The 23922-nt window shown below is 38.6% G+C and overlaps 6 protein-coding genes across 14 annotated transcripts in view; 2 read left to right on the forward strand and 4 right to left on the reverse strand.

Annotated features, from left to right (window-relative positions):
• Positions 1 to 157: 157 nt before the first annotated feature.
• LOC125501950 (trichohyalin-like) lies at positions 158 to 2483 on the reverse strand. Of its 5 annotated transcripts, XM_048659180.1 has the most exons (4): positions 2354 to 2483; positions 2053 to 2161; positions 1786 to 1952; positions 158 to 1703 (listed from the first exon to the last, which is right to left on the reverse strand). In XM_048659180.1, the coding sequence occupies exon 4, from the start codon at positions 1691 to 1693 to the stop codon at positions 506 to 508; it is 1188 nt and encodes a 395-aa protein (XP_048515137.1). In that variant the 5' UTR covers positions 1694 to 1703; positions 1786 to 1952; positions 2053 to 2161; positions 2354 to 2483; the 3' UTR covers positions 158 to 505. The 5 variants fall into 5 exon arrangements, with proteins under 5 accessions (XP_048515137.1, XP_048515136.1, XP_048515135.1 ...); XM_048659179.1 differs by lacking the exon at positions 1786 to 1952; XM_048659178.1 differs by lacking the exon at positions 2354 to 2483 and having other exon boundaries at positions 2053 to 2299.
• LOC105688186 (mitochondrial import inner membrane translocase subunit TIM14) lies at positions 1990 to 3011 on the forward strand. The gene is made up of 3 exons (XM_012404294.3): positions 1990 to 2136; positions 2378 to 2512; positions 2628 to 3011. The coding sequence occupies exons 1-3, from the start codon at positions 2134 to 2136 to the stop codon at positions 2838 to 2840; spliced, it is 351 nt and encodes a 116-aa protein (XP_012259717.2). The 5' UTR covers positions 1990 to 2133; the 3' UTR covers positions 2841 to 3011.
• A 369-nt stretch (positions 3012 to 3380) lies between these two features.
• On the reverse strand, positions 3381 to 6922 carry LOC105688185 (growth hormone-regulated TBC protein 1-A). Its single transcript, XM_020853543.3, has 7 exons — positions 6771 to 6922; positions 6301 to 6502; positions 5606 to 5836; positions 5352 to 5512; positions 5134 to 5242; positions 4770 to 4955; positions 3381 to 4620 (listed from the first exon to the last, which is right to left on the reverse strand). Exons 1-7 carry the CDS (start codon positions 6788 to 6790, stop codon positions 4513 to 4515), a joined length of 1017 nt encoding a protein of 338 aa, XP_020709202.2. The 5' UTR covers positions 6791 to 6922; the 3' UTR covers positions 3381 to 4512.
• A 928-nt stretch (positions 6923 to 7850) lies between these two features.
• On the reverse strand, positions 7851 to 14445 carry LOC105688092 (serine-rich adhesin for platelets-like). Its single transcript, XM_012404136.4, has 9 exons — positions 14309 to 14445; positions 13752 to 14054; positions 13401 to 13646; positions 13082 to 13311; positions 12739 to 12988; positions 12417 to 12629; positions 9908 to 12331; positions 9719 to 9837; positions 7851 to 9626 (listed from the first exon to the last, which is right to left on the reverse strand). The coding sequence occupies exons 1-9, from the start codon at positions 14432 to 14434 to the stop codon at positions 8495 to 8497; spliced, it is 5043 nt and encodes a 1680-aa protein (XP_012259559.2). The 5' UTR covers positions 14435 to 14445; the 3' UTR covers positions 7851 to 8494.
• Positions 12274 to 16206, forward strand: LOC105688094 (MRN complex-interacting protein). 2 transcript variants are annotated; one of them, XM_048659185.1, is made up of 4 exons: positions 12274 to 12316; positions 14703 to 14771; positions 14836 to 14904; positions 15021 to 16206. In XM_048659185.1, exons 2-4 carry the CDS (start codon positions 14721 to 14723, stop codon positions 15693 to 15695), a joined length of 795 nt encoding a protein of 264 aa, XP_048515142.1. In that variant the 5' UTR covers positions 12274 to 12316; positions 14703 to 14720; the 3' UTR covers positions 15696 to 16206. The 2 variants fall into 2 exon arrangements, with proteins under 2 accessions (XP_048515142.1, XP_012259562.2); XM_012404139.4 differs by lacking the exon at positions 12274 to 12316 and having other exon boundaries at positions 14633 to 14771.
• LOC105688093 (extracellular sulfatase SULF-1 homolog) overlaps positions 16007 to 23922 on the reverse strand; it is a 47550-nt gene continuing 39634 nt past the window's right edge. For 3 of the 4 annotated variants that reach the window (XM_048659154.1, XM_048659153.1, XM_012404137.4), the window contains 10 exons: positions 23152 to 23262; positions 22685 to 22971; positions 21839 to 22183; positions 21099 to 21697; positions 20244 to 20429; positions 18369 to 19386; positions 17886 to 18293; positions 17622 to 17816; positions 17469 to 17559; positions 16007 to 17407 (listed from right to left, as the gene is read on the reverse strand). In XM_048659154.1, the coding sequence (XP_048515111.1) occupies positions 17317 to 17407; positions 17469 to 17559; positions 17622 to 17816; positions 17886 to 18293; positions 18369 to 19386; positions 20244 to 20429; positions 21099 to 21697; positions 21839 to 22183; positions 22685 to 22971; positions 23152 to 23262 (3331 nt within the window). In that variant the 3' untranslated portion in view covers positions 16007 to 17316. The remainder of the gene's footprint in view (positions 17408 to 17468; positions 17560 to 17621; positions 17817 to 17885; positions 18294 to 18368; positions 19387 to 20243; positions 20430 to 21098; positions 21698 to 21838; positions 22184 to 22684; positions 22972 to 23151; positions 23263 to 23922) is intronic. The other variant, XM_048659155.1, reaches the window with a different exon arrangement.

Here is a 23922-nt window from a genome sequence, read left to right on the forward strand (position 1 = left end):
GCGATGTACGAGGAGTTTGGCATCGGAAATATTATCTTCGTGAAATAATTATAATTAATACAAATAAATATAGATGGGTAGTCTCAATTTACCTACGCAATTCATTCTCTGAAGATATTTACTTGTTTCAGTCGATACAGGCAGAGGGTATTCCAGAAGTGCGCTTCTAATACAGTTTTTCGTCAATAATACACTAATGGAGAATAGTCAGTAATTTACGATTAGGTTCATATATTATTTAAGAGTAGAATTCAATTTAAGCAGAGTAAGAATATGTAGATACGTTTGTTATCGGCGAGATAAAGTTGGGAAACTATACGAACGTATTTTTTTGTCGTCAATTTGCCGAATGAGTTGATATACATATTAATATTTTTGGAAAGATTATCTGTGCAGCGAAAATACTAAATGAATCTAAATGTAGGTAAATGTAAAAATTTGTATGAGAACGTTAATTATGACATTGGTTTTTTTTTATTGTTCCTTTAACTTCTACATTAATTATTCATTTGAAAGTTTGTTTGTTGTTGTTGAGGTCATTTCGACGTTTCTTTTTTTCCTGTTCCTGATTTCCGAGAGTAGTTTTTGGCACCATCTCTCTGTCCTCTAATTCGTTGACAAGTTTGTCTTCGCGTTCTTTCAGTTTTCCAATCAAGTTTTGAACTTCCTCAATTCTTTTGTCCAACAGAGTTTTGAGTTCCAGTTCTCCCTTTCGTTTTTCCCGTTTCTTACGTTCCATCTCTTCTCCCTGGAGATCGCCTTGACTTTTCCGCCATTGCGTAGCCCAAACCTTATCGTTCTCCACGGTAACAATTTTGTCCCCCCCTCCTTCCATCCTCGCAAGTTGCCGGAGCGTTCTTCGACCTCTTCTTTGCCAACGCGTTAAATCGTGCATAACTTCTACCACGTTTACTGTTTTCATTTGTTCTTTTTTGGCCATAACTTTATCAGTCTCTTCCTGATTTCTCAGTTTTACTATCAAGTACGGTTGACCTTTGTACCCAAAATTGTCCCTCATTTCCCATAGTTCTATTGTCCTCCCTAATATTTCTGAGAGGATTCTTCGTGCCTGTCTCCTCCTGTCTGATGCATCACCCCAAAGACCTTTTAATACAATATTGTATTTTCTGTCATCACGTTTCCCCAACTCGATTCTCCACTCTCTCTCGTGCATCTTCCACATCCTATCTCGATTTGCGTCGCTAGATGAAGTCGAAGATTCCTCACCCCTCACTAGAGACCCATCATGATTGTTGATAGGATTTTCGATCCCTACTGCGACGAATTTTGGTCCTTTTCCTACATGTTCATCATTTTTGGATTTCTTGTACCTGTCTTCTGTTTTGGAATCTTCTTCGGTCGATTGCGCTCTTCTTTTAGTTCCTCTGATAGACGGCTCATCTGCAGTTGGCGTATTTTCTAGAATCTGCAAATCGCACGTGTATTCAATAGCGTCGTTCTCAGATTTTATCTCAACCTTAGATGTCTCATCTTCACATTCGTCTTTACAGCCCCGTATGCTCTCATTATTTATCTGCTTACTATTTGAATTTTCGTTCGATCCATCTTCGCGCACTTTATCAAGTCTAAAGTAGATCATCATTACAATGCCGAATATATTTCTAAGCATTTGTCGATTTTCCTCGCACGACTTTTGCAGTTTATCAATAAGCTTTTTCATTTCTTCGTTCATCTTCAGTCCACTGAAATTATATCTCTATTTTAGTACTTCAGTCTGTCAATTCCTCTCATCAAATTGTCACACAATCTTCTCTCGTCTACAACCTTGATTTTTAGTAATTAGTTTTCTAGTTTCTTCGTCAACGAAGAACTGCTTACTACCAAAACTTTGTTTTGATTAGAAAAACCAGCATGCTAACGCGGTCAGCGCGAAGCGAATTGAAAAATATTTAAGCACTCAACTTTGGCTTGCATTATCCGTCACCGCGGCGCTACAAATCAAGGGTAAAAAACCATTAACAAACCAAATATCTGCCCGATCTAGTGGACGTTTTTAGAAGCTAAATGCAACTGAGTTAATAACAATAGCACGTGACAGGTGTCTGCAGTCAACGGTGTCTGCTTCGGATTTTTTTCGAGACGCAGTTGAGCGAAATAAGAGGTGCTTCAAAGATGGTGAGCGAAAACTATTCGATTTTACCTACAAAAATCAATATTAATGTATTATTGTATTCAAAACATATCGGTGATCTGAAAAAGTTCTTCAAATAGAATTAGGTTTTATGATGACATACAAGTGTAACCCAACATTACATAACCCTAATCCAAAAGACACTTTCTGTAGTGTTGGCCATATTTTCTACATATTCATGAGAAATCATTCTTTATTCACCCGCTGCATGACATCATCCTGTAGGCGAGCACTGCAGTAGTCGCAGGTCTAGGATTAGCAGCCGTTGGTTTTGCTGGGCGATATGTTCTACGAACTCTACCGACACTCTCCCAAAAAATGGCTGAAGCTGTCAAAAACATGCCAAAATTAGATTCACAGGTGAGCAATCTTTTGCATGTTTTGTAAGACCAATCTATAAGTTGCACTGATTCAGCACTACGGGAAGAGAATCGTACCTGATTATTTCCTAAAAATTTTGATCTTCTATTTTCAGTCATTGGCAAATAGTCGATACTACAAAGGTGGCTTTGAACCAAAAATGAACAGAAGGGAAGCAAGTCTCATCTTGGGCGTTTCACCATCCGCAAGCAAATCAAAAATCAAGGAGCATTTCATGAAGGTCATGTCCGCCAACCATCCAGATAGAGGAGGTTCACCTTACTTAGCAGCTAAAATCAATGAAGCCAAAGACCTTCTCGAGAAATAGTTTTTATCTGTTACAAAAGCAATTGGTGGTATTTACAAAATGAGTGTAACAAATTATTATTTAACAAGAGGTGAATTTCGAATTATATTATTTAATATATAATATAGCTCGATAGTATTGTAGCTCAATTGTAATAGAACTCAATAAATTATTTTTAGGACATTGTTAAAACTTGGCTGACCTTTTTGTTCAATGACGACTATTACGCTCATTTAATTGTGAAAAATCGATGAAGCTGTTATAAAGATTTCACCATACCATAAATTGTGGATTTACCCATCAAAATTGTAATGTTATAAGCTTGGTGCTGGGTGTTGGATATGACGGAACCTGTGGATGAAGATTAGAATCTACAATGATTCATTACCAACGAGATGTGTTTTGATTGTTACCTGCAAGTTTCTTCCGTACGGTCTTAGCAGCACCATTTGATCAGCTGTTCTTCAGTTCTAAAGGTTCGAGCCATTATCACCTGGTCGTAGTTCAATGAAGAATTTCTAAATTTACTTTACGTGGTAGGTTAATATCTGATGGTAAATATTCAATCATTAGCTCATTCATTTTATACTTTTATACGATACATAATTCATATTCAAATAACTCATCATACTAACAGATAAATAATCAATAAATGTATTTACACTGATTGGATTTGTCTATATGTAACAGAAATCGAAAAGATATACACACAGAGGGAGCAATTAGCACCTGTCCATCCTTATAATTTACAATTAGAACGACATGCAAATTTTTACGAAAATAAATACAATCACACAAATTATAGTAGTGTTATAATGCTTTTTTTCCAATACACGTTTCGCTGTCTTTCCAAGTTTCTTAGCAAATTCTGAATGAAAAGCGGATCAGTTGTTTTTTTTATGACAAAATAATTACACACTGATTTCGACTGCGAGTATTTCGTAATTCGAAATCCACCATGGACGAAAAAGAGAATATCATTACTTAAAATACCTAAATGGGTAGAATTTATGAAATTCAAAGCTCCAGATCCACAAAAACTCAAAATCATGACAATAATCCGTATATACCTTTAATGGGATCGCTTCATCAGTCGGAACCTGCATTGTCGCTAAATTGAGCAATAAATAGATTCTATAAATCTAATAAAGACGAATAAAAATATTGCTACGTATAATTACATAATCATTAGGGTTAAAATACTAAATTTATGAGGCGCTGCGTGGTGTAATATATATTTTTTTTACACAACTGTATAACGATATCGAGGGACTTGATTTGTTTGAAAAATTCATCGTAAAACCAATTGAATAAAAATAAGTAGATTAGTTTGAAAAGTCAATAGCACATGCATAGGAGTCTATGCATGAATGTATACATATAGATGAAATAAAAATTATATCGTCTATACATATTTGTGTAAAACATGTTTCATGTGTATTGTAAAGATAAATAATTACGCATAGAAAATAGAGTGACGATTGAATAATCAGGGGTGGGGATTTCAGCGTACGACGACAGCTTTGCTAAATCCTGGTACAGCTATAGATGAAACACATACGGCACACATTAATGTAAAAAATGAATAGCAGTCATTAAATTGGGATCACGATGAAAGTAGGATTGATAAAGTCCATGCTCTGGTACCATTCTGACTAGAATGAAAGCCGTATTATGATTTGCTGGATTGATACTACCGCACTGTTTTGGTTTGATTCTCTTCCGCTCGCTGCTGTATCGCCTTTGTTCGTAATTTTGCTATAGTGCTTGCAGGCAGCGATCCGGGTACTTTAAAAATACTCTGAAAATTTTACATGCACACATAAATTCGACGAGTGAAATTCAAGTAATGCTACCTCTTTTTCAAATACTGACACATTGGTCGGGTGAATGTGATGACAGTTCAAAGACAAATTCATCGGTAAACAGATTTTCGTTCAATTTATTTACCTGCATAAATTCGTGACATTGAACGACGATGCTATCCCTGGTAATTTCCTTGAAACATTCGGCTAATGCAGTAAAATCTCTACAGGATAATAAATTCTCTCGATTTCTTTTAATGAGTGTCAGTGCAACTCGAAATATTATTTTGCTACCTTCGTAAAATAGACAATCCCATATTCTCAACGTTGTCTGAAATAAAAAGGGTCAACATCACAGAATTATTCACTGATGCAATTTTGCACAAATGTTCTGCGTCTATTGTTTATCGAGTTCAATACAACTAAGAAATCTCCCACATTCAGTTTGAGAACCACTGACTACAACGGGAATCACACTCGTGTAACCCAAGTAAATTAAATAAACTGACCTCAATAGGCAGAACCTCTGCAAACAAACAGATAAACCACTTAGTTGTTATTACCGCCCATGGTAATCCCAAATTTGTCACGTGTTGATGTACATCTGGCATTTTTATCCTGTAAAATTATAACTATAATCGCAATAGATTTATGAACACATAAATCATATTCATTTTGCTTCAATTATACCATTACTCTCAAATGACTGAATTTATTTTTTGATTACCTTACTAGTTCTGATAAAACTTCAATATCTGTGAGGAGACCATCCATGGTAGGCGTATAATACTCTGGTAAAGTTTTTTCTATCAATATTTTGAGCAACCAAAATGCAGTTTCTTCACTCTTTGTGACTAACAAAAGTAATCCCGCTATGTAATTGAGACCCTGAGAAAAATTTCATAATTATGTAATCGGGAATGAAAAGAAATTCCGCGCATAAGGTTGACTTGTAAAAAGTGGTACAGGTAATTCACTGACTTGACAATATCCGACTGTTTGATTCTGATGTGCAAATGCTAGCAAAACATTGTATAATTGATGCTGTTGGTTTTCGGTATTGTTATAAAAAATGTTATCAGGAAATGTACGAGGAAGATCAGTCTTTATAATCTCTGCTACGTCACGCCTGTGTTGTCCATCCAGCAATATCTGATACAATTCAGGAGATGCGGTTCTTAATTCTTCAGCTCCGCTCACAGTCATCCACACCTGATGTCAAGAAAATAAAAAATTGTTCTATCAATAACCTTTATCAAGCAACTTATCAGATTAAGCATTAAATTTATCCAATGCCTACATCCGCATGTTATGGAGAGTGTTTTTAGCTATGTTTAACATGAACTCATTACATCTAAAAAGGTTTTTCCCTTTTTTTTCTACTATGGATACACAGGCCTCTATTTTATGATAAAGCTAACCACAATCAAGATAATTTATGATTCATTCAATTATCTGTACATAGTATGTAAAATTGTTAGGAGCAAAAACAGATTAAGAATTTCAATTGTCTACACCCTAACTATTAACATTGAAAATAGATAGGGTCTGAAATTGGAAACTAGCTGTACTTTTTATTGTTTGATTTATCTTTTCAGTTGGATTGGCATCTCTTTGCAATGTTATGGTTAATCAAATAAACTGAAATTGGATATTTTCAGAAAGGGAGTACTCACCGCGCCCCGATAAACTCCTGGAATGCCCTTCCGCACATATCGTTTGATAGTGATACTTCGTTGCAAAGATTTTCCTGCAGCTATTATTCTAGCCCATCTTTGAGCTCGTTTAGCCAGTACCTTCAAATATTCTGACATGAATTCCTCGTAGGTTTGGTAGTCAAAGTTTTGAGGCCTTTCGAATCCATATTCGTCCACATTGCTAGGGGGAAAAAAACCAGCTAAACTAATGAAAATATGAATTTGACGATTCGGAAATTTGTGACGTTTATGGGAGTTTTGATAATGCCGCGCAACAGAGCAGTGGGGTATGAAAAACATAACCCGAAAATGCAATAGGAATCGCATTTGAATTAGTTTTATCAATCAATCGCATCTGTTTTCTATAGTTCATAATACGTCAAAAGTTTACCCGAAATATGCATGGTATGTTGTAGTGCCCAACAGTTAATTGATATAATTGTACTTGCCTAAAATACGAGCTGGCCATTCCAAGACCGAACGCACGGTGCCATTGGCAAGTTGCACTCGTTGAATGATAGCTGGAAAATAATAATAAGGTAGAATTTCATGCTGACGCTTGACGCAGATTTTGCGTCAAATGTAGTCATGTGGTATTTATGTCGTCAGAAGCGCCATCGAGATTAATTATAAATGGTTCTCTCAATTTTCCCTGATCTAGAAGAATATCTGCGGGAGTTATTTGCGCGTAAATTAAGCCAGTTTCACCATCCCAGATGTATCCCCGATTATCTCCTGATTATTTACCATTTTTCCCAATTTATTTTCGATTTTTTAATTAATTATTCAATTGGACGCCATCTACCCCGCCGAAAAGTCTAACACCGGCTCGCGGAACTCGCGTGAACTAAAATTCCAAGTTTCTTGCCCCTTGACTCGACGAGACCGCCTTAAATAATTAATTAAAAAATCGAAAATAAATTGGGAAAAATGGGAAATAATCAGGAACAAATCTGGGATCGTGAAACTGGGTTGTTAATTTATGCGCAAATGACTCCCGCAGATATTCTTCCAAATCAGGGAAAATTGAGAGAATCCATTTATAATTCATCTTATAATACCATCTGTTACCTGCACCTTCGCATCTCGAAATTCGATACCTCGCTAAATATAAACACAGAGCGGTAAAGGCACGAATGCGACGCGCAAAAAAGAAGATGAGTCTAGATTTGTCATCAATTTTTGCTCCTTCAAGCTTGGACTGGGTTTAGCATGAGTCAGGATTTTCATCAGAACTGGAAATGGAAGATGCATCACCAGTGGATTGTTTTACACTATCTTGTTTTTTATTCTGGAATACTACAAATCTTCAATCCCAATCAACGCTACGACATTCGAAATACCGTGTTACCCAATAATGCTTGGTAATGCCTAGATGAAGAAATGTTTTCAATTGTTGCCGATGCCTGAAACGAAATAGATAATTATCTTCGGTTACTTTCAATTAGTCAATAGCTCAATACTTTCTACAATAAATTAAACCAGTAACATGACTACAAGAACTTCTATTACGTTACAGTCTGAGTTCATTGTTTGCAAATTATTTATTGAAATCAGAGTCAATGATTCAATATATTACCATAATATTACTAATAGGTACATACATTCCATCAAGTGTAAAAAATATTCGATTTTTGTCAAAATGGAAGACTGAATGGCAGACTTTAGGGTCAACAAAGTCCTTTCAGTTGACGATACCAGGACTATCCCGATACCTTTTTCATCTTCCTGGTCATGGTTTGGATGTTACAGTAGTTCGAAGTGTCTCGTAACATTTTTTTAGGACGGATGGCTATCTTTCCTGATTTAAATATGTAAGAATTCCAATTTATCACGGCTCAGTGCCCAATTGTATTCAAACGAAAAATTTCACATAAGTTAATCAGGTTTGCTAGACAAGAATTATAGTTCATCTGTGTCCAGTTTTCACCACATCAAAAATTAAAATTCTATCTAGTATCAGGCCCTGAATAAGATTGGCAGTGTATGCGATGTGTACCAGCTTGCTAAAAGACTGAAAAAATCTGTGTTAAAAAAAACCGTGCAAACACTAGATATTATATCGTGAAGAACATAGATTTCACGATAGTGTTCACTTAATAATTTTTGAATATATATCAAGAATCCTATCTAGTTCAATTTCAGCGCACAATTATTATTGTGGCCTTTATTATCAAGGCGCTTTAGATTCTCTGTCATTGGACGGTTTTTTAGTGCTTAACGACAGATTGGGCGCCGTTAAACTATCACTTGGATCTTGAAGGCTAGCTCTGGAAGAGTTCGTTGTTGAAGAAATAGGTTTTTCACAAGAAGTGTTCGAGTTTTCAATATTTGGCGTCGACGTTCTTGCTTTCAAAAGCAACGCTCTTTCTGTACTTTTATTAGCGTCTTTGATGGAGATCGTTGAAACGTCACTCAGATTTGACAGACAACTGATCTTCGATTCAAGGTCCTTTTTCACCGGAGATATCATCTTTCTTGATGGGTTTATTGGCGTTGCATCAGAGTTAGATGAAGAGCTCAACGCACTTGCTTCTCGGGTTTTTTTCAAGGTAGTTATTGCCCAACCTAGTCCCAATTTTTTCAATGCTGTTTCCATTTCTTCAGGCGATGAAGTGTACTTTAATATATCAGAAGTTGGAGTGCTTGTGATTTCTGATATCCCAGATAATCCTGAAAAGCTATTCGAGCTAGTCGATGTTATTTTATCTTTATCTACCTCGGTGGAAACGGAAGTAACCGGTTGACGAGGTTCCTTTGGACGGAATGGGGTATCTGTTACGGTCGTGACTGCCCGAGCATGGTAAATCAGATTACGCTTAATTAATTCTGCGCTTATATCAGGAATTGAACATGAAGAAGTGGAAGAAATATCTTGTCTAAAAACACCATCATCGGTTTGAGTACCAGAACCTGCAACTGTTCTCTCAGGTGATACAGCAGGGGAAGAAGGACCTACAGTTGCCCATTTATTTTGCAGTTCTGGGGATTTTGAGGTGACCTCATCTTTAACGGGCGATTGTTTGGTGTTATGCTTAACTGGCGACGGTGTGGAATTTTTCGTAGAAATTTTGGAGGCTGAAATCTGCGCCAAGGGCGATGAGGTGTGAACCGGAGTCCGGCTCCGAGTCGTCGAAGGTACAGAGAGTTTTCCTGGAGGATAACCTGGATAAGTCTGTATCAAGTTTTTCCGCGTTCTACCGGTTGCGGGGCTCCTTGCGCCTTTTTGGCTTTTACTTCCTGTATCTGGAGTATCAAATTCCACTATCGTAGACAACTCGTGACCTGGAGAACCCGTCTGAACTCTGACAACAAAGAAATAATTGACACGAAAATGTTTACATGCGCAGTTTAAGAATAACAACATAACGAGTTTTACAAATGGAAAGTAAATTACCTATACGGCCCATGTATCAGAGTGACCGGTGGTCTAGGTCGATGATTTTCTGTTGTAGTGCCAACCGGCAGCCTTTGAACTTTGGGTATTCCTGCTAGTAATGGAATAAAATCTTTGTTCTGAAATAAAAAAAAAGAAATTACGAAATCAGTGACCTATCAAAGAGAATTAGATTCCAGTTATATTAACCTCTGATTTTCCAAAAGGACCAGTAGACGTTTTCACAATTAATTCTTTCTGATCTCTCCCGCTGGGTGGAATAAATCGTTGCTCTTTGGGAGGAGAAATTTTTTGTCTAACAGGTGAGACAGAAGAGATATGTTGAGAAGTTGGTGATCGATTTTTTCTTTGATCAATGTTGTCCGGTGTATCTTGCGAGATTATACTATCTAACGCTTTGCTCTGTTCCAAAATTTCTTTAGATAATCGTTCAACCATATCTTCTTCTTGTCGTGGTGACTTGACCGGTGATGGAGAAGTAGATGTAGAGGTCCTTGGCTTAGCAATTGTTTGTGGTGTCGGCAATATGTTGTATCGTGACAGAGGTATGTTAACACGTTCAGAGCTAATTATTCTTGGAAGTTCTCTGCTAGATCCGTCTTGTTTGCTGCTTGTGTCCGAATGTTGTGCAATTGTACTTTCCTTGATTGCCGAGTCATCTGTCTCAGTAGACACACTGGGCTGGGTGGAAGTTTTCAATATGGAAACTTGTTTAGAAACTTTCTCATCTGCGATTATTCGTTGCGATTCGTTAAGCGTTTTTGCCAATTGGCTGTGTATAGCTTCTATGCTGTCGACTAATTTACGTACGCTCTGAAGATCTCCGCGCATTGATGTCGGTCCTGGTACTAGGAACATACTGGATTCGTCGCTATGTCCGCCTACTGAGAGCTCTATGCCTATCTGCTCACTTCGTACTTTGTCAATTAAATCCGTCAGTGAAGCGATTCTATCTGTACACATACTCTGTAGATCCTGATACTTTTGTAGTATCAGTGGATAATTTTCTGACGCGTAATTTTCAATGTCTTTTATACTAGAGTGTATTAATTTACATTGAGGATTTTTACAAGGGCAAATGATATCGGTCGACCTATCCAAACGGTCAGGTGGAGTTTGTTTCTTCGGTTGGTAGCCGGGTAATTCGTTTGGAGTGGACTGTCGACCAGGGATCAAATTAGATATGGTATTATCCGAGGTGGTAGAATCAATGAATTCTAGTACCCTATTGATCTGCCTGGAATGAGGAGTGTTTGTTGGTAAATTTATCGTTCGCGGTGATGGAGTTCCTGGTGAGGAGACGGGGCTTATGCCCCTCTTCTTTGATGTCAGTGATTCGTTCTCGGATTGCTCTAATATTTCTAAGACAGGTGTACTGTTATTTCGCATAGTACGATATAATGCAGGAGTCGGTGGAGGTGGGCTTGTATAAGACGTTGAAGTGTCTGATGTTTCTCTCGGTTTGGTCTGTTTCTTAACCACAGGTATTCTCTCTCTTGAAGTTTCCACCGAGGGAGCCTTGGAGCTATCAGTACTCACATCTCTTGATGGTTCGAGGACATTAGGTGGATCAATTTTTACCGTGATTCCACCTTTGTCTAACTGTATTTTGACCTTTTTATCTGTAACGTTGATTGGTTTACTCTCAGAAGTTTTGGATCTTGGAGTAGATTGCTTCGAGGTTGGAGCGGACCTGGACAGCTTTTTGACAGGTGTTGGAATTTTACCTCCAGGCAGTGAGCGAGGTTTGGAAACTACTCTTGGAGAACTTTGTCTGGATATTCTTAAATTACTTCTCTTCTTTCTTGGCGTAACTTTCACTGATTTTTTTTTAATATCAATTACGATTCCAGTTCCCGCAGAGTCCGAAGATCCGCTGTTGCTTCTTGATTCGACGATGTCTTCTATTGGAAGATTTTCGGAAGAAACTGGTTTTTCAATAGTTTCTGCACTGGTCGTATCACTGCTACTTTGTTTACCTTTTATCAATTCCACTTGCACGCCTTTATCCATTGCAGCACTTTTCTCATCTAACACGGACGTCTGTACTGCGATTTCAATTTTTTTAGGAAGAACGGTAACTCGTTTCTTTCCAGTCTTAGATTTGCTTTTATCATTCTCTTCGCAGCTCGATAAATTGACTACCTTAATTTCAGGAGCTGGTGAGGTTTGTATCTTTTTCTGAGACATGGGAGTTTGAGTGGACACATCATCACTGAACAACGGTTTAACACTAGCGCTAAAAATATCGTCAGGTAAATCTGCGCCAAATTCTTTCAATAGAAGTCTCTTTTGTCGCTCTACCTTGCGAAGCATTTCAAGTATTTGCTCCTCGCGAGACATTTCACTACCCTGCTCATGCTTCTCTTCCGTTTCATCGTCTATAGGTTCAAAGAAAGGAGGGTCTTGCCATACCGCCCTTGGAGAGGTCTCTGCACTTTCTCGTTCATCGACTGGTGGAATCGTCATTCCCGCTGTGCGTCTGAGAGCTTCATCATTCGTGGCTCCCAATAAGGTGTTATGAGCCAATGTTTCAAATGCGCGATTCATTTCTTGCTCACGTGCTGCAAGCAGTTCTTGTCGACGAATTGGATTTAGGTGAATATCTTTGACCTAATAGAAATATCGAATAAAAGGTATAAATTCAGAAAAAGGATTGGAAAAAGAAATTTAACGAAGTCAGTTATGTCGAACTTACCAGAGGACCATGAATTTGGCTGGCTCTGAGTTTTCTCTCTTCCCGAGAAAGGTGATCTAAATTTTGCATGAGATTTTGGTAATCCCGACGCACTCGCTCACGCAGTATCGCATCTTTACCTCGACGCTGCGCATTACGTTTTCTATTTTCCGCTAATTGACGGTCAGCAATTTCAGAATCTCGTACTGCACGTGCCTCTTCTTCGGCATTTGGCTAAAGATACCAAAATTTGATCATGCTAGGATATATTTTGAATACTATGATCTCATCAAAATGTTGGGAAACTTTGAAATGCTTGGCTACATGATATCATAATACTGACCTGTCCAGTTAAGTCGTTTTTTTCGACTACGCCAACAGGTTTATTGTATGCATTTCGTTGCCTAGTACTATGATCGTAAAGTTGGACTTTGCTGGAGGCTGTGGATGGCGCATGCCTGAGAGTATTGTTTGACAACGTTTGTTCCACAACACCATCCGAAAAATAAGAGGAATCATCACTCAATGTTGTCGGACTGCTATTGCTACTAGACGAAGTTGAAGAATCTGGTTTGTAGTCATCAGGATTGTACCTTGATCCAGAAGCGAATATAGTAAAACGATTAGCTACTTCATTCTGGTAAAATAAAATAATAATTCATGAAAATAATGCACAAATTGAGAACCTTGATACTTTGTCGGCCTTTGAAGGAGAATTTAGGATAGGTATATGTCTGCGTGGCTCTTGGTCATCGAATTCTTGGCTAGGTGTGACACGTGGAAGATCCGATATATCGGTAATAGTTCTTTGTGATGCAGATGAGCGTTTTGCAGCTGCATCTATTTCCTGCTTTGATAGTCCAGAGGGACCCGGTTGGGGCTCTGATTTTTTTTCTTGTGAATTGCTTATGACTACCTGTTAATGGAAGATGACCATTATCAGATAAAAATTATTCTGATTTAGAGCCATCAAGTGGGATAGTTACTTTATCGCTTTTGTCTTACCTGCATATCTGGAGATTCAACGACTACATTTGGAATAGATTTCTGGAGTTTGTTAGTCTTCTTGCCTTTCCTTTTTTTAGGGCTTTTTCTAAGAGTTTCCTTATCTCCTGTGGCATCAGAATCATGCTCAGATTGATTTTGTAGGCGTGACTTTTTAGGTAGATTTGCAATCATGGCAGCTCTAGCATTCTCCATTTCTCGAACTTGCCTTTGCCTCTCATGTAGAATTGCATAAGTGTCTTCAACCTGAAGATTGTAAAGTAAATATAGTCATTGAACCATTGTTTGGATAATATTGACTTCTGTTGGAAGTTTGGCAGATTCAATCAGTGGCTCATAGATGCTACTTGCCTGGTCAGAGTCTCTTAGTCGTTGGGCAGCTTCCTTTCCTCTTTCTACAGCAATAAACCTATTCTTCTTTCTGTCCATTTCTAATAATGCTTCAACATCTGGTTGCATAGCAGCTGAGACATGTGCTCGACCGATATCTTCCATATCTTCTTGATACTTTCTTTGAAGATCCATAATTTTTCTATCATGCATTTGTCGAAGTTCAGACCTTCCATCTTTCTCTAACTGCGTGAGCTGTTCCTTAGTAACATTCTTTGCCCGTTGTAAAAGCCTATGGGATATCTCTTTCGATTGTTGTCGAACCTGGGTAGTAGGAGATATTGAGTCGATTAATTTCAGAGTACATCTTAGGGATTCGTTGCCACTTGAAACGTGTCATTATGAACAACGTTGCAATGTGAAATCAAGCACAATTCATATAAATGTTAGGTTATAGATTGAATATGATGAAATTTCTGAAGAATATATCACAACGTAAATTGCGGTAGTGATAACATTTATGTGATGGCCGGTCGTGAAATACAAGGATAAATGGTGATTGATGAATGAAAACACACCTGTTCCAGTCGCAACTTTCTTCTCCTGTCACGCTCGTTCTTTTTTATCAGATCTAAATCCGAGAGCACCATTCTTCCACGGCGAATGCTTACCGGGTTTCCATTTACAGTAACATTTATTGACATGACAAACCATTTAAAAGCAATTCAAATGATTTTAGCAAGCTTTCTAGCAACTTTAAGATGTCTTGTAACTGTTTTCACACTCAAATTGTAAATGACAACAACGGCCACATAGCCAATAGACCAATCAAACATCTTCACGTTAAACCGGGGGAATGAGGCGCATAGAGGGTATTTCAAGTTGAAGAACGACAGTTACGACTCGTGTGTGAAAACAGTGTAATTCCATCACACGTCAGAAAGCTGTCACAAAATATTCTGGATGTTGCAGGAATTTTAAAAGACCAAAATGCCGCAGGAGATGAACGTCCTGCGATGTTATTCTTGCGAAATGTTTCAGGTATGTCGGTTTGCTGCGACGATATTCTTGAAAATCGGACTGAAATAGTGCTTCACCCTTCCAGGTTCACATTGTGAAAAAAGCGACCAAGTGGCAATGTAAAGTCTGCAATGAAAAACAATCTATACAACATGTAAGCTATATTATTCTCATCACGATTTTCATCAATTTTCCAGTGCCAATAAATATACATATGTAAAGTATCTTCAAGGTCCCTTCAAATTGTAAATGAACATTTTGCTATTCCAGGTTTACTATCAAGGATCTGGTCTTGAATGTCGTCTTCAAGTTCAACACTTGAATCTTACGAAACAAACTACCCAACAGCAGGAGTTGAAGGCATTAGAGTTGATTAAAACTGATGATACTGTATCTAAAACCTACCAAAGTATCGAGTATCCTGCAAATAATTCCAACAAATGGGCAAAATACATGAGTGGGCCTCCAAACAGTCTTCAAAAAATAGAACAAGGTGTTGATGTTGAAGAAGGCTCATTCCACTCTACAAATGTTGAAGTGCCATCTGAAAGTGAATTTCATGAAAATGATAACTGTGGGAATGATACAATAAGTCCGATAAAGAAACGTGCTAAAATAGAATTAGATAGTGCAGTAAACACTTTGCTATTAAAATCTTTGGACTCTACTGAAAATGTATTAAATTGCGAGTTTAAACAAATCAATTGTACTACTGAGAATGAGTCTACATCTCCAAAACAGAGCCTTCGCAACATAGTAAAAATCAACAGGTTTGAAGCAACAAACTGTGTAAAAAAAAATGTAGTCCCAGTTGATAAATTAATGTCATCACATAAGGACACAAGTTGTAGTACAGCTGCACCAAAAGTTGTTGACTTTGTGCCAAAACAAGAATCAATTTTTGAGTCCAATTGCGATGACTTTGATGGTATTCTCGATTTCTAGGAAATTATTATATGGATCAGTTTTTGATTTGTATGTCCAGTGATAACAAGTGTCCTTACAAGATTGAACAAATATTTATGTTTCGTTTTACCAAATAGATTTCATTGATTTTAAACTATATTACGAAAAAAAAATCGTTTCACAGGGATTTTATAATTTTATTTCCATAGAATTACCTTTTATGGGTCAAAGCCAGGCTGAAAAGAAAGGTTAATACAATTAATAGCTTAAATCGGTGGATTAAGAGATTCATTACATTATTACTCTAGCCACTAGATTCTTATAAGAAATATAAATAAATTAAAAATGGATATTTTTTGTTCTTTTTTTTATGACTTACAATGTTTACATATCATAATTGTATGTACGCGTATCGATCAGCCTTAACTTATTAATTGATACGTCATACGTTGGATTGCATCGTTATCATTAATGTCAGTAGGTGCGTAGACACCATGCATAATGTATAATACTACATAGAATTAATGGCATAAATATTTTTCACTAACTACTTTTGCTTATAATAATAAGTTTATCTATTGTGTGCGATAGCTCAGCCGCGGATAATTGAAATAGAAATAAACGGTGACTAATTTCGGTAGTACGTACCGCGTCGTAAAGGGCTAAAAATTGTTGTTAAAAAATAAATCTCCCAAACGTCGAACTGAGTGCGACGTGTTCAAAATACTGAATCAATTGTAGAATATCAATTTTTCAAATTATTAAAATCCTAGTTAGTTAATGGGTCGTATATACAGTTTCATCATAGCATTAAATACACGTTGCTATCACCTAGTTTCTGCGGTCAGTTATATTCATGTCGCATTTTTACATTTTCATCATAGAAAATTTACGAAAAAAAGAAAGAACAATTATAAAAGTATAACGATTGTTCAATGTGCTCTTCTTCTGGCAGTGTGTCATAACAGCGGCAGGTATAACTATTTTAGAAAAATCAGTAAATGATGAGGGAATCAAAAATGGCAGCTCAGAGCATGGTACGAACAACATTTTGCATTTAAACGATGTTCAGAGACATTATTTTTCATTTCGTATCTTCCTTTTATATTTCAGTCGATTTACCCACTTTAATTCAAAAGAAATTCAAGGCCAAGGTGAGATTCGCGGTAGTTTTAGTTAGACAGTATGGTTTCGTTGTGCAGATACTTAAGCCTTAGCAATCCTAATTTTTATAGGTATACTAATTACAAGTTAGTTAGAGTGACTACATATAAATATTGATCGATAATTATGGGAATCGATTTTTGGTTGCAAAGGTATGCATTTCGTACAACTACGCGCACGTCTTTTACGCGCTGAAAAGTACGGAGGATCCTTTGTAGTTTCTAACTTCTTTTTTCTTGACAACTTCAGCAAACGATTGATTTTCTTCCCCATAAAAACGCAAGTGCCTTTATTTTGCACTTCAACCGGATCATTCGACGATTCAAACAACCGGGATTCCATCTGCCAGAGTATTTTACTAGATACTTATCGAGACGCTCTTATCTCGCGTCGTCTCACGCTAATGGATCGGCGAATAAAAACTTTTATTATCTACTGTGATCAATGGTCGGATGAAGATAATCTGAGGAATGGGAAATATTCAATCACTTAACAACTAGTACTGGTGCCGATGACGCCGTGAATTGGTTGCTTCTTCATGGTGATGCCAACCGCTCTGCCAACTTCTGCTGCGCCTTTTCCACGGACTGAATAAAATTGTTTGCATTTAACTTATGTAAAACTCTTCTCACTACTTGATTTACTTACTTCGGCAACTTTTTGCGTCTTTTATTAGCGGGAGCACCAAGTTCACTTTCTCTAATAATTTGTAACGCTGATGGTACGAACATATCTGCAGCTAGAATTAGAAGGTTTTCATTGGTTTCATGTATCTGTAATTCTTTCAACGTCGATACTCACCGAATGCGTGGTTAATGTATTTTCTTTTACTTGCGTATCGCTGATGCTGCTGAGTCTGAGGGGTAGTATCTCTACCGCTCCCGACTGTGCAGTCTCGCGTTCCCCTGCAGCCTTTAAGATGTTCAAGCTGGTCGTGGAGATATGATCTCTCCGCAGGGGTTAAAGAGTTAATTCTGTTCCACTGTTCGAATGGATCTGTAAATATGTCGGTGAAAATTCGTGGCACAGTCAATTTTATCGTAAATTTGACATTAACGTGCTTACCAACTCTCAAATTGTAGAACGTCTTCAGTCCTGTGGTAAATTCGCAATAGAGAAAATTGTGGGTAACATTAATTGTTCTTACGCAGGAGTAGGTATTGTTATTGGCATTCATGCAGAAACAAAACGGTCCCGATGTCCACATGGGTGCGGTTCGCCAGTGGTCATTGTCGTGCTCGAAGCAGTTCATCTTTTCGCTCAGACACTCTTTTTCAAGCTTCGCCTTCTTCCGGAGTTTTCGTTCTTTCTTCCTTAGTCGTTCCTCCTTCAATTTTCGACGCTCCTCCTTCGCTACTTCCTTTTCATCCCGTTTCGAATACATATCTGGCTCGCAATAGCACTTGTGCTTCGCTTCCATTGGGCTATTCAGCATAGGAGACAAGCGACCGTTGCTGCTGGTCGTTGTAATACCTGAAAAACCAAAGAGTCAAGATCCACTGCATCAATTACCGATTTTCGCGAATTTTTCTTCAGCTATTAAGTTACCTTGTTTGTGTTTTCGATTCGCAGGTTCGACTATCGTCACGTCAATCCTTGCTGGTCCGAGCCCCGAAGAAGTTCTATTTTTTAGGGCTCCGAGAGTCTTCGGTGTGGTTGTGACCAGCACTGCGGGCTGTTTCCTGGAGTGCAGTGTGACACGCGGTAATGTATCATGAGTCTGTTGCCGAGGCGTCTGCGTTGGAGGAGTCATAGGCGTCGTCGTTGGCTCGGTTTGTATCGTTTCAGTCACCAGAGTAACTGCATCGGTGACTTTGGGATGCGCATCTTCCTTGGAGCTATCTTCAGTTTTATCTGTAAGTTTCTGCGTAGGTGAAAATGTTGTATGCGTAGGATTTGGAGGAGAAAATGAAGAAGAGCCAACGATAGTCGGCGGCTGTTTCTGTCTATGGTGATGCCTGTGAAGTGGTGTAGTTTCCGGCGGTATGATAACATCGATATTATCCGTAAGATTGACGGTCGCATGCAGATCATCGTGAACACTATTTGTAAGTATTGTGTTATTTTTCCGATGACTGTGAACTTTCCTGCGTCGGTATCCCTTATCGTCGTCAGTCTCAGTTGTTCTATTATTTACGGTCTCTTTGATTTTCTGTCTTCTCGGACCCTTCCGGCCTCGCGAGAGCACTCCACTGTTAATTTTCTGCGTCTGATCGGCGATTCCCGCGACCTTCTCGTCTTCTTCGAACCTCGAAACCGACTCCGTCGTACTTGTTAAAATTGAAAAAGTTGTTTCCTGCTCGTTTAGCGATGTCCTCATAGAATCTCCAGCTTCGGAAGAAGAAACAGCTGACGTATCTGGAGGTAATTTAGCGTTGGTAGTAGGCAAGCTCGTCGTGCTCGTCAAGGGTATCGTAATCTTGTCGTATTTTTTGTGGTGACGATTCACGTGAACTCTTTGATGGTGTTTGCTGGTCTTGCGAGAGTCCTCGGAACCTTGAGGATCGTCAGAACCCTCCCCCGCGATGATGATGGGACGTATGTTCATCAAATGACGCCGTATTTCCTGTAGCAAAAAGAAAACGTATAATTGTAAGACGAATTCAGGGTACAAGTTCTTATCATTGTAGGGAGAAGTGGAGGGCATTCCGTCCTTCGCGATGTGATGAAGAAAAGCGCTTGCGGGGTGGACGGAACTTCCGTAGGAATTAAATATCATCCAGTTCGCTAAATTCAATTGTACCGAAGTCGACAATCTGCCGATCGAAATAAGAATAATTTCAGTTTATTAATATTCGACTTATCCCACAATTTGCACGTAGGAAACGAAATCGCAACGACCTATTTACATTTTTGGCAAGACTCGATTATTTCTTCTTTCATTCGTTTGCACGATGCTTTTTTAATTCTATGTCAACGATCTTGCTGTACAAATTCGAAATTTGCCTTGAGGAAATTTCGTTAAGAACGATTCCGCAAAATTATCGTCATTCCGTTAGCCCGTAGCTTATATCAGCAAAATTTGCGTGTAGTCGACCCAAGTGGATTAGGGTGAAAATTTGATGTATTAGATCTTGTGCCTGCAGCATCAGCATTACAGGGTTTCTACGGAACTAATTGAAGTGAGTCTGGGCTTCGGTCGTCGGAGTTGTGGCTAAATCTATAATTCAAAGACATTCCCTCGGATTTACATGGTAGACACCTATAGCTGCACATGATTTGTACGCTGAATATTTCAAGGGATGTTACGCGTGCGGTGCTTAGGAATAATCACTTACCGGTTTTGAATTCGCGGTGTAGCCGATCGCGATTGGTTAATTAACCGCATTAACCGCAGCCGTCTGGATACCAAGCTATACGGTTCACCTGACTCTGCTCACCTGTACAGGTGATTCACCCTTCCCCGATAGTTTCACAACTCACCTTCAATGTTTCCAGCTGATTTCTCATCGATCGAATTTGCTGCTCGATCTGCCTCCTCGAGGTACGCCACTCGATCGGATCCTGGTAAACTAATTGGCTGCAATTTACACCACCCTTGGGCGACACCAGACATCTTGGAATCGATGGGGATTCTTCACTTGAACCTGATTCGCGGACCTGCGATTGCTGAGGAGGATGGAGAAGTTTTAAAATTATATAAATCGCCGATCGAAGAACTGCGTGAAAAGTTCGTTCGTTGACTTCAGCCAAGACTGACCGAGTGCCGGAAGAAATAAAGATACTACAGTAGATATCGCGAACAAAAAGATCCATCATAATGTTTTTGGTATTTCGAAACGAGGCAGCTGCGGTTGGTCTGACTCTCGATGCGCCGTTAAACGTGACCTGACCCGAGTCGAGTAAAGTCAAGGTCTGTAAAAGTATCCGTGGTGCATCGCGGAGCTGTACGTACAATGTTTGTTTGTTTTATCTTCAGATCATTCGTTGCGCTTGCCCTGCTCGTTAACTCTGCCGAAGGGGTTTAGGTGAACCAGCGCCACAATTCTACTCCGTCAAAGAGCTAGTTTCTGTTTCTCCGATAATTCATTCAAAGCCAACCGCGGGACTAACTGCTAACGTACCAGGAGACCGTACGGTGATCAGAAGTTCAGAAGCAATAGTCAGAATAGTTTCCAGATAGTCAGACAATTAGAGAAGAGACTGGAGTTTGCTTAGAGAACGTACCTATGTATTTACAAACAAAAAAGTCACGGAAGAAGAGCGATCAATCGTAGATCGAAAGTATATCTTTGAAAAAATAAATAAAAAGAACAAATAAATAATTCTCAAATTCACCTTTAAGTCGTCAAGTTCCTCCTGTATGGTCTCCATGATTTTGGTAACGTGTTCAACGGGGTCCTTTTTCTTCAGACTCCTTTTTGACCTGATCATATTCTGCCTTCTAACAACATCGTCTATGTCCAGTTTGCCTTTTATCAGCTGGTCCAAATCTGTCTCGAAATTTTTATCATCGAAATAACTGTCATTCCATTCATTGCTAGATTCTTTAACGTTCTTAACTGGTAATCTGTTCATCTGAATTCTTTTCTCCGAATTATAGGTCCGATTTTTGAACTTGTTAAGAACATAATTTTGTTCGGAGTAAACGATCTTAGCTCCGATCGGTTCCAAGTTCAAAACACTGTCCGTGGTGTGTCTATAATCTATGGGTGTACGAATGATCGCGTTTGTACGAAGATCAAAATTGTTGGCTGATCTTTGGTAGCGATTTTTCAAAACCAGTTCAGAATCCTCAGGCAGTTCTGTTTCGAAAAGCATCATTTCCGGGAACGGACTCTCATCGTCCTCTTCATCAATCGCCCGACGATCTCTGAGATCCTCCAAATCCTCGTCATCATCGTCAATAATTTCTTCGTCCACGACGTCCCGCTTGACTACAGGAGTAGCAAATAAAAGAAATAATAATAATGAAAAATAAAAATAATACAAAGATACCGACAATGTTAGCGTCTCAGGGGTTTCGGAAAAATTCCAAGATCTTTTTTAGAAAAAAAAAAAAAAAAATTAGATCTTACCTCTTCTGTATACGTAATCTGTGTCCCCGTAAATTCCTCCGCGTCTTTCTCTACGTAGGCTGTATTTCTGCCCATCAAAATCGTTAGATTCCAGTCTAGTGTAGACGACACCGTCTGGTGTAAAGCAGGCGCATTTTTTCGATACTTTTTGTGTTTGGGGAGGCGAATACCTGCATTTATAGCGTCTCCATCGTCGCCCCTCTCGTTCACAACGCCATTTTTGACCGGGAATACAATCCGCCTGTACTTCCGGACGGGAGCATTCCATCGCCAAACGTTCATGTTTGGAAGGGAAAGATGACGGTAGTATTGGAAGCACGCGATTATCCAATTGTATTTCAGAATCTGGGGGACGAGGAAACAAAGAGAAGAAAAAAAGTTAAATACGCGATTCAATTACGCCATTATTAAATCCTTTCTAGATTTATTAACTGCAGATGGGAATTTTATGGTTTCCCGTTGCAGTCCGCAGTTCGCGTCTAGTTTCGAATACCGATGGTGCTTTTTTTCCACGGTGAAAATCGGATTAAAAAGTTGGAATATCAGTTTCCAACAGCGGTAGCTCCCCCTCCCCTTTTCCCTCACCTCTTCCGGTCCTCAACCACCGGCTAGAACTCTGCCTCCCAGTTAATCCTAGCCAGCTGCGGACCGAAATCCTTTTAGCTCTACCGCAAAACCAGTGCCGAGGGAAGCAGACCAGATAACATAAAACCGGTGGAATATGTATACCTATCTATGGCTTGTGCCAATTTTACTAGTTTCAAATTCGCGTTAGAAATTCCAACAAAGTTCTGCCCGTGGAATATTGATGAAAATAATGGAAGGTCGAGACCTAAACCAACTCACTTCCATCTTCAGGGCCAGAATCTTCGAAATCGTCGTCTTCTGACAGGTCCTGATCACTGCCATTATCATTTTCTAGAATTCTTCGTTCGGCATTTGAGTCAATTTCGTGTTCAGTAACGTCTTCGTATTCCGCCGTAGTTTCAGGAGGTTTAGGAGTGGTCGAATTATGTCTTCTCGCCTCTCTAGCTTTAGCTTCAGCGATTGATTCCGGTGTTTCACGTCGCCCGGATGACTCGATAAGGAAGGTGTCCGGCCATTTCAACTTTGATCTTCGCCCGTGCTTGCTACTGACAATGAGTGAAGGAACGAAATAGAATCAGAAAGAAAAACATAAGGAATGAAAAGAAAATCAGTCAAGGACAGAATTAGAATTTCGTTGTCAAGTGCCAAACGCCGCGCGTTTGATCACGAAGACATTCCAAAGAGATTTTTATCCTCTTATTGTTTTTTGCCAAGGTGAAACTCACTTGTGAAAAAGTTTCATGAAAGATCGGCCGTCCATTTGTGGCGGAGTGTCCACACCGGCTATATCCAGGAATGTAGGCGCAAGATCGATGTTCAGAACCAAATCATCGACTCTAAAAAAGAAGAAACAAAGAATTTTTCAAAATAATTATCGTCTGTATAAAATCCATTGAACATGGTGCCTTTTTTTCTCCTTTTATCTCCACGTCATTATTTAGCATATATGCAAAATTTGTAGAATAAAAACTGACGGGTACCATTTTTTTTTTTTTTTTTCTTTCTTTTTTTACAATGCGAGGCACCGATTTCGGGTTCATATACACGCAACAGCTGCAATGTGGCTCATGCAAAATATTGCACACGCGAATGAATTTAGCAGTCTGAGATATCATGTATATAGATATACAAATAATAATGTGCATTCGAGAGGAGAAGATGAATATATTTTGACGGTTTTGGATTCGGTGTAGCGATATATTTCATTTTGCGCCCAATTTAACCCGAGACTATTTATTTTTCTTTTCTACATACGCAGCACCCGGCAGCCTAAAGAGAAGATCACGACCACCTGCGACGCAGATGTGAATAATATATAATACGTCTACAGAAAATAAGGAGGAAAAACATCATCTCTGATGTTCTAAAACACATGACACGTGTTTTTATGAAATGAGTTATCGTTATTTTATTTGCTAACGATTTTTGTGGTATTTTAAAATATTAAATTTAGCGCGAAAATTTTATGGATCGACAACTAGCGTGTAAATTCATTT

The sequence above is a fragment of the Athalia rosae genome, chromosome 7 (genome assembly GCF_917208135.1).
Source record: "Athalia rosae chromosome 7, iyAthRosa1.1, whole genome shotgun sequence".
NCBI classification, from domain to species: domain Eukaryota; kingdom Metazoa; phylum Arthropoda; class Insecta; order Hymenoptera; family Athaliidae; genus Athalia; species Athalia rosae.